Below are 11796 nucleotides of genomic sequence, written 5' to 3'. Positions count from 1 at the left end.
AGCCAGGAATTAATACAGGAGATAAGTTGTATGAGTGCAAAAACTGTGTTTAATGCTTTAATCAACCAGAGCACCTGACAGGACATATGAGGACATACAGGGAAGATAGAGACAATTTAAAGATCCTGCGCAATCAAATTCTTTATAATTATGAAAGTTACAGCAAATCCTTCATTAAGTTGTATTGAGATTTAAAAACTAGTCCCTCTACTACATGTCCCAAATGTAACATAATTAGATTGGACAGTAATTATAGACATGTACAGGTAGAATTTACTGACAGTTAAGGTTAGAAATGCAAACTCAGTGCAAACTTTCAAGTGTCTACTAAAAACTCATCTCTACAGCACGGTTTATGATTAGGTGTAGCCTGGCCCGGGGGCGTGAAGGTGACCAGAAGGCTTGATACTGTCCACCCTTGCTGTCTTGCCAGGTGGGCTCTCGTCGCCACTGGGACGCCCTCCCTCCAATGCCTTTCAGGGGAAGAGTCACTGGCTTGTTGTTGTCTCTCTGTTGCACACTTGTGCAATTGGGCTGTACTCTGCTGGCAATGGATTTAGCGTACATGCATTTATTAATTATTCCAATTGGACTCTTAATATTTCACCCAGCACAGCCAGAAGAGGACTGGTCACCGCTCTGAGCCTGGGTCCTCTCTAGGTTTCTTCCTAAATTTCGGCCTTCTTAGGGAGTTTTTCTTAGCCACTGAAATTCAACACTACTGTTGTTTGCTCCTAGGGGTTTAAGGTTGGGTGTTTTTTAAAAGCACTTTGTGACAACTGCTGTTGTAAAAAGGGCTATATGAATACATTTGATTGAATGATTGATTGACTAGGTGGATAAGAGGTTACTCTGTTTAACTGAAATCACCTCACACAGAAACATTCTACACATTCAATAATTACATTATTTTCAAAACATTTCATAATAAAAATACATTCTGATTTGTACAACATTTAATAATGCTTTAAATACACTTGGTACATATTTATAAATATATTTCTGTTGACAGATAAACAACCAGCTCAAAATACTTCCCATTGTTTAAGAAGAAACATCTCTGTTAAAGATCCTGTGAACTGCCACCTCCATGAACTGCCACCTTAACGTGGTGGAGGAGTTTAAATACCCGAGTGACCCTAGGAGCTATGTTGTCTGGGGCTATATGCCCCTGGTATGGTCTCCCAAGGTGAACAGGTCCTAGGTGACGGGTCAGACTAAGAGCGGTTCAAAACCCCTTAATGATGAGAACAATTTTGAGCTCTGTGACGTCGCCCAGTATGGCGCAGCCGGGGCCCAACCCTGGAGCCAGGCCCGGTGTTGGTGCGCCTGGTGGCCGGGCCTTTCCCCATGGGGCCCGGCCGGGCTCAGCCCGAAGGAGCGAAGTGGGGCCACCTTCCCGTGGGCTCACCACCCACAGGAGGGACCATAAGGGGTCGGTGCGGAGAGGATCGGGCGGCAGTCGAATGCGGGGGCCAAGACAACCCGATCCCTGGACACGGAAACTAGCTCTAGGGATGTGGAACGTCACCTCGCTAGCGGGGAAGGAGCCTGAGATTGTACGTGAGGTTGAGAGGTTACGACTAGAGGTAGTCGGGATCACCTCTACGCACGGCTTGGGCTCTGGAACCACACTCCTTGAGAGAGGATGGACTCTTCACCACTCTGGAGTTGCCCATGGTGAGAGGCGGTGGGCTGGTGTGGGTTTGCTTATAGCTCCCCAGCTCTGCCTCCATGTGTTGGAGTTTAACCCGGTGAACGAGAGGGTTGTTTCCCTGCGCCTAAGGGTCGGGGATAGGTCTCTCACTGTTGTTTGTGCCTACGGGCCGAACGGCAGTGCAGAGTACCCGACCTTCTTGGAGTCTCTGGGAGGGGTGCTGGAAAGTGCTCCGACTGGGGACTCTATCGTTCTACTGGGGGACATCAACGCCCACACCTGGAGGGGCGTGATTGGGAGGAACGGCCCCCCTGATCTGAACCCGAGCGGTGTTCAGTTATTGGACTTCTGTGCTAGATGGACTTTGTCCATAACAAACACCATGTTCAAGCATAAGGGTGTCCATCAGTGCAGGTGGCACCAGGACACCCTAGGCCGCAGGTCGATGATCGACTTTGTTGTCGTTTCATCTGACCTGCGGCCATATGTCTTGGACACTCGGGTGAAGAGAGGGGCGGAGCTGTCAACTGATCACCACCTGGTGGTGAGTTGGATCCGATGGCGGGGGAGGAAGCTGGACAGACTCGGCAGGCCCAAGCTTACTGTAAGGGTCTGCTGGGAACGTCTGGCCGAGTCTCCCGTCAGAGAGATCTTTAACTCCCACCTCCGGCAGAGCTTCGACTGGATCCCGAAAGAGGCTGGAGATATTGAGTCCGAGTGGACTATATTCTCCACTGCCATTGTCGAAGTGGCCGCTCGGAGCTGTGGCTGTAAGGTCTTCGGTGCCTGTCGAGGCGGCAATCCCATGAACAAGGAGTCCTATCAGGCCTGGTTGGCTTGTGGGACTCCTGAGGCAGCTGACAGGTACCGGCAGGCCAAGCAGACTGCAGCCCGGGAGGTTGTGGAGGCAAAAACTCAGGCCTGGGAGGAGTTCGGTGAGGCCATGGAGAAGGACTATTGGCTGGCCTCGAAGAGATTCTGGCAAACTGTCCGGCGTCTCAGGAGAGGGAAACAGTGCCCTACCAACGCTGTTTACAGTGGAGGTGGGCAGCTGTTTGACCACAACTGGGGATGTCGTCGGCGGTGGAAGGAGTTTTTCAAGGATCTCCTCAATCCCGCCGCCACGTCTTCCATTGAGGAAGCAGAGGCTGAGGGCTCTGAGGTGGACTCGTCCATCACCCGAGCTGAAGTCACTGAGGTAGTCAAGAAACTCCTCGTGGCATGGCACCGGGGGTGGATGAGATCCGCCCTGAGTACCTCAAGTCTCTAGATGTTGTGGGGCTGTCTTGGTTGACACACCTCTGCAGCATCGCGTGGCGGTCGGGGACAGTGCCTCTGGGATGGCAGACCGGGGTGGTGGTCCCTCTTTTTAGGAAGGGGGACCGGAGGGTGTGTTACAACTATAGGGGGATCACACTTCTCAGCCTACCCGGGAAAGTCTATGCCAGGGTTCTGGAGAGGAGAATACGGCCGATAGTAGAACCTCGGATTCAGGAGGAACAGTGTGGTTTTCGTTCCGGGCCGTGGAACACTTAACCAGCTCTATACCCTCTACGGGGTGTTGGAGGGTTCATGGGAGTTTGCCCAACCAATCCACATGTGTTTTGTGGATTTGGAGAAGGCATTCGACTGTGTCCCTCGCGGCATCCTGTGGAGAGTGCTTCGGGAATATGGGGTCCTGGGTCCTTTGCTAAGGGCTGTCAGGTCCCTGTACGACCGAAGCAGGAGCTTGGTCCGCATTGCCGGCAGTAAGTCAGACTTGTTCCCAGTGCATGTTGGACTCCGGCAGGGCTGCCCTTTGTCACCGGTTCTGTTCGTAATTTTATGGACAGAATTTCAAGGCGCAGCCAGGGGCCGGAGGGTGTCAGGATTGGGGACCACACGATTTTGTTTCTGCTCTTGGCGGATGATGTTGTTGTGTTGGCCCCTTCAAACCAGGAGCTTCAGCATGCACTGGGACGGTTTGCAGCCAAGTTTGATGCGGTTGGGATGAAAATCAGTACCTCCAAATCCGAGGCCATTGTCCTCAGTCGGAAAAGGGTGGCTTGCCCACTTTAGGTTGGTGGAGAGTGCCTGCCTCAAGTGGAGGAGGTTAAGTATCTAGTGGTCTTGTTCACGAGTGAGGGAAGGATGGAACGGGAGATTGACAGACGGATTGGTGCAGCTTCTGCAGTAATGCGGTCGATGTATCGGTCTGTCGTGGTGAAGAAAGAGCTGAGCCGCAAGGTGAAGCTCTCGATTTACCGGTCAATCTACGTTCCTACTCTCACCTATGGTCATGAGCTGTGGGTCATGACCGAAAGGACAAGATCCCGGATACAGGCGCCTGAAATGAGCTTTCTCCGCAGAATGGCTGGGCGATCCCTTAGAGATTGGGTGAGAAGCTCGGTCACCCAGGAGGAGCTCAGAGTAGAGCCGCTGCTCCTCCACATCGAGAGGGGTCAGCTGAGGTGGCTTGGGTATCTTTTTCGGATGCCTCCGGAACGCCTTCCTGGGTAGGTGTTCCGGTCCCGTCCCACCGGGAGGAGACCCTTGGTTCATTTCAGCTGTCAATCAACTCCCTTCACCACTGTTGTGCATGTCTTGTTATGTGTTCATGTTCATTCAGGAACCAAGACCTCTGGCTCACTTTTTTCCACTTGGTTTGAATGAAAACTGTGTACATGCAAATTTGTAACTATACCATGTTGCTCTAAATAATATCTGTAATCTTCAATCAATCTTTATACATTGATAGAAGCAGACTGATAGATGGATCACTGAATAGGTCTCAGTATCTTCATAGATGCTCCTTTATAAACATAGAAACCAGGATAGAGTGGCTGAGTGAATGTGGTTTGGACTCTGTGGAGGAGGGTCATTGTGTCAGAGACACTGTAGAAGGACAGAGTTCCTGCCCTGTGGTCCAGATACACTCCTACTCTGGAGGAGCAGGGAACAGGGATATCAGTACTGGTATTATTGTGATAGAAACCACATCTGGATGTAGAGCTGAATAACACCCAGGACTGATCATTATAACCAAACAAACACTCATCACCATCTCCTTTCCTGCTGATCTCTTTATTTGACACGGCTACACCAACCCACTCCCCACTCCACTCTACCTCCCAGTAACAGACTCCAGACAGACCCTCTCTACACAACACCTGTTTCCAGAAGGTAAATCTGTCAGGATGGTCAGGACAGGACTGGACCTCATCGCTCCATGTCACCTTTCTGTTCCCCTCAGACAGACACAGGTTCTGATATGCTGTATTGGAATCCAATATCAGCTGGCAGGAATCTGAAAAGAATGAAAAACAAAGTGGCAGTGTCTCTCTTTCTCTGTACATGCTGGGAGTGAGTTTGTTGGTTGTGGTTGTGAGAGCGATTGGTTTTCTAACTGCTTTGCTACAATTTTGTCTTTGGTATAATGTTCGCAATTTCACATTATTTATCGTTAAGTTGCACTGTCACCAATAGTGTTTTCCTTTCTTGTGTGTAGTTAGTTGAAAAGGTGAGGGCATCAGCCAGCTTTAAGCTAGTTGATATGGCTCCTCAGGGTAGAAGGGGGTTTGATTTTGAGCAGCTTACGAGGAGACATTGGGTTCAGATTGGACCCATGACTGCCAGCTCGGTGTTAGAGTGTGTTTTGGTTATCGCTTTGGGTGAGGGATGGGTGGTTGTGTCCCTCTCTCCCTCCCTCTCCTAGATGCTACAGTAAAAATCCTTTGTGTTGTACATTTAAAGGAGACCTTCCTTAACATAAATCAAGTGTATTCTTTAAGTCCTTTTAGGAATTGTTCCTTTAATGTAGCTTCAAGTGTTGCAGCATTAACATCTCTATAGAGATTAATTATATATTTAAATATTAACTTCTCCAAAGTCATGTGTTGTGTTGTATGTGTATAGAGGAGATCTGACTGAACACAAATCACCTGAAATTAATGACTAATAGTTACAAATGATTATGTGGTTTAGCATCAAATTAAAATAATGTAATAGAATCCCTGTAATGTAATAGAGGACATTCATATATTTCTTCTCAAAAGATGTCCAGATCAGATCTATAAACACTGAAACATTTTCTTATTACATCTGATCTTCTGAAATGTTTTATAGTTTAATGTATGTCGAAATACAAAATGTTCAAACCTATTGAGCAAGACACACGTATGTCTTTCGACTCAGACTGGTTTTAGAGGGCTCCCTCTTATGTGATGGTGTAGCCGCGCACACAATGTTTATGAATGGCTAGTTTGACCGAGTATTTTCAAGAGTCGGCTAGGTTGACCGCAGTTTGAGACCCCTCAGGCGCCGGCCCTGCTAGTAAAAATACATACAAATCCATCAACCTTACCAAAGCTGATTATTGTTTAAAGACAAATTCCATCCTCCTTTCTTTTTTTGAAAAAGACATAAATTCTGATCTTTAGGCCAGCAGGGAAGGTCTTGCTGGCCCTGATAGCCCACCACTGAGTGTGTGTGTGCATGTCTATGGGTGTGTGTGTGTACGTTTACATAAAGTGCAAACAACGATGTGTGATTGTGTCTGTGTGTGTGTGTGTGTGTGTGTGTGTATGTGTGTTATTGTATTTCCATACATGTTAAGAAATCCTCTCTGGTCTTGGGCTCAGCAGGTGGTCCAATCTGACCTGTAGTCACTATGGAGACAGACAGACTCATATATCACAGGTCCACATTATCTGTATCCACTAATAATGTACGTACAGGTAACTACAGGAGAGATGAACTATTTGAAGATACCATTTCCTAACAACTAGTTTAATACCCATATGAATATAGACCATAAGAAGACACCATGTACTAACTAGTTTTACACCATTATCCATGTGAATATGGACTATAAGAAAATACAATGTACTAAATTGACCAGGTTATTTTGAGCAGTGTAATATCCTTACCCCTATGATTATGGAGTATTATAAGATACCATGTACTAACAACTAGTTTATTATCATTACCCATATAAATATGGACTATAAGAAGTACTAATGACTAGAGTAAAATCAAGATGGAGATGAATCATGGCAAAGCATGAGAAAATGTACAAGCTCTAATAATACTCAAGTTAGTGTTTTATATTTTATTTATAACTACTTACTAAAGACATGCTACCATCATTGCCATTGCTCATCCTACATTTTCACTTTGGCTTTGCATTTATCTTCAATGAGTTTGATTCTGGATAATTTTTTGTGTATATGTGTTTGTGTTTTTGTGTACATGAGTTCCAGTGTTTTAGGCAACTCTGTCATGGCTTGATATTGGTCACTGACTAGAACCAAGATGTTATGGTGACAGTGACTGTTGACAGATCTCAGATCTCTACTTGATAACTAGATTGATTCACTGAAGATATTGAGGTAATTCATACTCTTCTGTTCCTCTCCTTATGTTCCCCCTTTCTTCTTCTCCTCTTTCTGTCCTTTCTTCTGCTCCTCCTCCTTTTTAATTAATGTTTTAGTAAGTGATCTGATGACAATATACTGTATATGAAACGTTTGTTTAGTCTAGTTCTTACCCACCCAGACGAATCAGATATTACAATAATCTATTAACGTTGTGTATTTGCCTTCATAATGTCCTCCCCAAAATAATATTGGTTGCTTTATAACATTACATGTAGTTCTATTTAAAACAACGTTAAATGATATAATGTTATTTAATAATTTTTACCAACCTTCCCCAGATAACTTCCCCATTTCCTTTTTGCATACATCCTGTATTTGATCTTTCAGTTCAGAGAGTGATTTCTTGACATGCTCAAAGGAGATGTGTGGATAGACAGTGATACTGGGTAAGACCTCAGATCCAGGAGAGACACAGAGAGACTGGAAACTCTACAGAGAGGGAAAGAAGCAATAGGTTTTGACATAGACAGACTGTGAATTAAGCTCCAGTCCATTTCACTGGTAAAGAAGTCAAGAGGTAGCCATTACAGAGTATTGTAAGGTAAGTTAGTGATGTCACCTGGAGGAAATGGATGTGATCCTCTGTGTGTGAGAGCTGCTTCAACTCAACATCTCTCCTCCTCAGCTCAGCAATCTCCTGCTCCAGTTGTTCCAAGAGTCTTTCAGCCCGACTCACTTCAGCCTTCTCCTGAGCTCTGATCAGCTCCTTCAACTCAGAGCGTCTTTTCTCAATGTAGCAGATCAGCTCAGTAAAGATCCTCTCACTGTCCTCCACTGCTGCCTGTGCAGAGTGCTGTTAGGACACAGAGAGAGGAGGGGGTCCATGTTAAGTTAATTCACTCTCCTATCAACAGGATTATAGGCAGCATGTAAATGTAAATATACAGTGCCAGTCAAAAGTTTAGATACACTAATCCATTCAGTGGGTGTGTCCAAACTTCTGATAGTCCTGTGCATGTATTTATATAAGCCACAACACTCACCTTCAGAGTGTCCACAGTCTGTCTCAACTCCTGAATATTCTTCTCTCTCTCCCCAATTCTCTTTTGGGATTCCAAATATATCTCCCCAAACTGTCTCTGCAGAGATATACATCATAAATAAATGTAATAAGCATGGTGTAGTGTTTTTGAATTATATTAAATTATATTATATGCGAAGTGCAGTAATTCTGAATTATGTGATTCTTATTATGATTATAAGGATATGTTCTTCTTTCTTGTCATTTCAGTTATTGTCGGTACATATAGTCTGTATATATAGTCGGTAAATACAGTTGGTGTATATCGTCGGTACATATTGTCGGTACATATTGTCGGTGCATATAGTCGGTTCATATAGTAGGTACATATAGTTGGTACATATATTCGGCACATATAGTCGGCACATATACTCTGTATATATAGTCGGTACATATAGTCGGTAAATATAGTCTGTATTTATAGTCGGTATATATAATCGGTATTTATAGTCGTATATATAGTCGGTAAATACAGTTGGTATATATCGTCGGTACATATTGTCGGTACATATTGTCGGTGCATATAGTCGGTTCATATAGTAGGTACATATAGTTGGTACATATATTCGGCACATATAGTCGGCACATATACTCTGTATATATAGTCGGTACATATAGTCGGTAAATATAGTCTGTATTTATAGTCGGTATATATAATCGGTATTTATAGTCGTATATATAGTCGGTAAATACAGTTGGTATATTTCGTCGGTACATATTGTCGGTACATATTGTCGGTGCATATAGTCGGTTCATATAGTAGGTACATATAGTTGGTACATATAGTCGGCACATATAGTCGGCACATATACTCTGTATATATAGTCGGTACATATAGTCGGTACATATAGTCTGTATTTATAGTCGGTATATATAATCGGTATTTATAGTCGTATATATAGTCGGTACATATAGTCTGTATATATAGTCGGTATATATAGTCGGTACATATAGTCGGTATATATAGTCGGTACATATAGTCGGTATATATAGTCGGTACATATCAAGCGTGCCGCACAAGCCCTGAAAAGTGAAGCCAAAACGTCTCGATCGCCCCCTGGTGAGTGGTCCCAGTATAGGTCATAAACCCCGCCTCCCCATGTTATTCAATGCGACGCGAGACCAACTAAACAATTAAATTACCCTTCAAATATCTTTTTTCCGAAGCTGGTTTCTGTCGTTTACTGTGAATTTGTATCACGCTAAGGTAAATTCAAGAGTTTGTTTTTAAAATAAGTTTGTTTTTAGTTAGTTATTTAATGCTCTAAAAACGGTGGTGTGACTTTGTGATTCACAGCTATCTGAGCCGAGGAGCCACTGAAGCGCCAACAGGCTTTTTTCGCGATCTTTGGAGGACTAAGGAGATTGGAGCTTTAAATTTAATCTCAAAATATCTATAATTGATATAATTTCACACGGACATAATGGGTTGTTCTGCAGTAGATTGTGCTAACCGATCTGGCATTTCCAATCGATCTTTGAATTTTTTTCGGTAAGTTAAATTTATAAGCTATTTAATTAGTAAATAAATGTAATGGGCTAGCTAACGTTAGCTAAAAGACAACAAGCCTCGTTAATAGCCATGTTAATAGCTAGCAGGTGATCGTTAGCTAGAAGTTACCAATTATTTTTGTATTAGGCCTATTCTAAATTAAGGTTAAACATGATGTAAGTTAGGCTATAACATATCATCTAGGTTTAACAAGCAAAGGTTGTACTGTACTTGGACTTGATTGAACTCTGTTTAAATGTGTGGTTAGTAGGCTACTTGTATTTACCTTATTTTAATGAGGTTGGAGTGGAACGGAGCAGACAGAGTTCACAGGAGCATGACTCCACTTCCAAAACAGTGCAGCGTGTGCTTGCGATTGATTACGGTATGCGCATTCTGCGAGGGAGAGTGAGGGCGGGGCACAGGGGTGGGGCCGTTGATTTCGCAGCTTTACGGCTTTACTTCCTGCTCGCTACTGCGCATAACTACTGCGCAGAACTGGTCCCAAGATCACTATCTGCGCAGACGCAAGTCCAAGATGTCAGCGCCGTATCGGGACACTGGCGGCTTCAGTTTTCACCAATGGAAAAGAGCGAAGGGGCGTCGTCCATTTTTTTTACAGTCTATGGTACATATAGTCAGTATATATTGTCGGTACATATTATCACTCCGATACGAGATCCGTGGTTACCATGTTTGATCCAACTACATAACGTTGTATCTGAACCAGACAGATTCAGAACGGATGGAATGTTGGATTTTGGAAAGAGGGAGAGAGAGAGGGAAAGGGGTGGGTGGGGTTAATGGAGGGGGAGAATGACCAAATCTGTGAATACCTCTAGTTTGTGATACAGGGCAAATATACTGCAGATTAAGGCTTTACTTAAACCAATTATTTTTTATAGCAACCACCTGGGGAAATGTTACAGGAGAGGTAGAAGCAATTAAGATTAACAGTCTTGATTAGAAACTGACTGACATAGATACAGTATCACCTTGACTTTTGGGGATTCAGAACCAGGGACATGTCGGACATTTGTGAGATTCCCTGACCACTAGGGCACCTGGGCGATCCTATTTGGCATGTCATCATATGTTAAAACATCCCTTACCCATGTACATCTGTAATACACCAATACCTCTTATTTCTTAAACAGACTCATTCAGAATTCTATTGATTCTTGTCAAAGCATGGGGTTTACATTAGCAGTGTATAATAGGTAAGACATAATAGCAATGCTTATGTAAGGTTCATAGATTGCTCACGGTGTAGCTGTTACAAACACACCCACAAATAAAATATATTTTATATCAAACACACCCACATCCACTCACAACATATATGTTTTATCCTATACTATAGAGTTCCTGTCTTACTTGTTTCTCAGTCCTTTCTGGTGCAGCTGAGACTGTATCATGTCCTTTATGTTCATCCAACATACAAAGATAACAGATACACTGCTGATCAGTACGACAGTAAACCTCCAGTAGTTTGTCATGATGAGAACAGATCTTCTCCTGTAGTTGTTTGGAGGCTTGGACCAACCTGTGCTTTTTAAAGGCAGGAGATTCAAAGTGAGGCTGGAGGTGAGTCTCACAGAAAGAGGCCAGACACGCCTGACAGGAATTGACAGCTTTGAGTTTTCTCCCAGTGCAGAAATCACACTCCACGTCTCCAGGTCCAGAATAATAATGATCAGGAGGAGCAGCTTGGAGTCTTGTCTTCTTCAGATTCTCCACCAATTCAGCGAGGATGGTGTTCCTGTTTAGAACAGGTCTTGGTATGAAGGTCTGTCTGCACTGGGGGCAGCTGTAGATACCCTTGTCATCTTCCTGATCCAAACAGTCCTTAATACAGCCCATACAGTAACTGTGTCCACAGGGAATAGTTACTGGATCATTCAGTAGATCTAAACAGATTGAACAACTGATTGAGCTCACAGCCTCCACCATTTTTCAAACACATACAAACCGTGAAAAAAGAGATTACTTTCGTTTTCCTTGAACAGTTTTTTTTTTTCAGAGGAGTGGTTTATTTTCTGTAACTTCCTGGTTCTGTATTGAACTCAGATGTCAGATATCAGGTACCACTGTATTGCATCACCTCTTCTTTAACTCTGTAAGTGTTTGGAAACTGAGGAGACCGATTGCTCTAGTTTTCAAGTGAAATGTTTTCCCAATCTTGCTTAATATAGGATTTCAGCCGCTC

General features: G+C 43.8%; 1 protein-coding gene across 1 annotated transcript; it reads right to left on the bottom strand.

The window, feature by feature from the left end:
* Positions 1-4132: 4132 nt before the first annotated feature.
* On the bottom strand, positions 4133-11587 carry LOC117594490 (E3 ubiquitin/ISG15 ligase TRIM25-like). The gene is made up of 6 exons (XM_034292113.1): positions 10965-11587; positions 8058-8153; positions 7634-7867; positions 7344-7503; positions 6244-6303; positions 4133-4943 (listed from the first exon to the last, which is right to left on the bottom strand). Exons 1-6 carry the CDS (start codon positions 11538-11540, stop codon positions 4414-4416), a joined length of 1656 nt encoding a protein of 551 aa, XP_034148004.1. The 5' UTR covers positions 11541-11587; the 3' UTR covers positions 4133-4413.
* Between the last annotated feature and the right edge of the window lie 209 nt (positions 11588-11796).

The sequence above is a fragment of the Esox lucius genome, chromosome 5 (assembly GCF_011004845.1).
Source record: "Esox lucius isolate fEsoLuc1 chromosome 5, fEsoLuc1.pri, whole genome shotgun sequence".
Lineage (NCBI taxonomy): Eukaryota > Metazoa > Chordata > Actinopteri > Esociformes > Esocidae > Esox > Esox lucius.
Note: the sequence above shows the minus strand (reverse complement) of the source record. Positions and strands in the feature narration are given on the sequence as shown.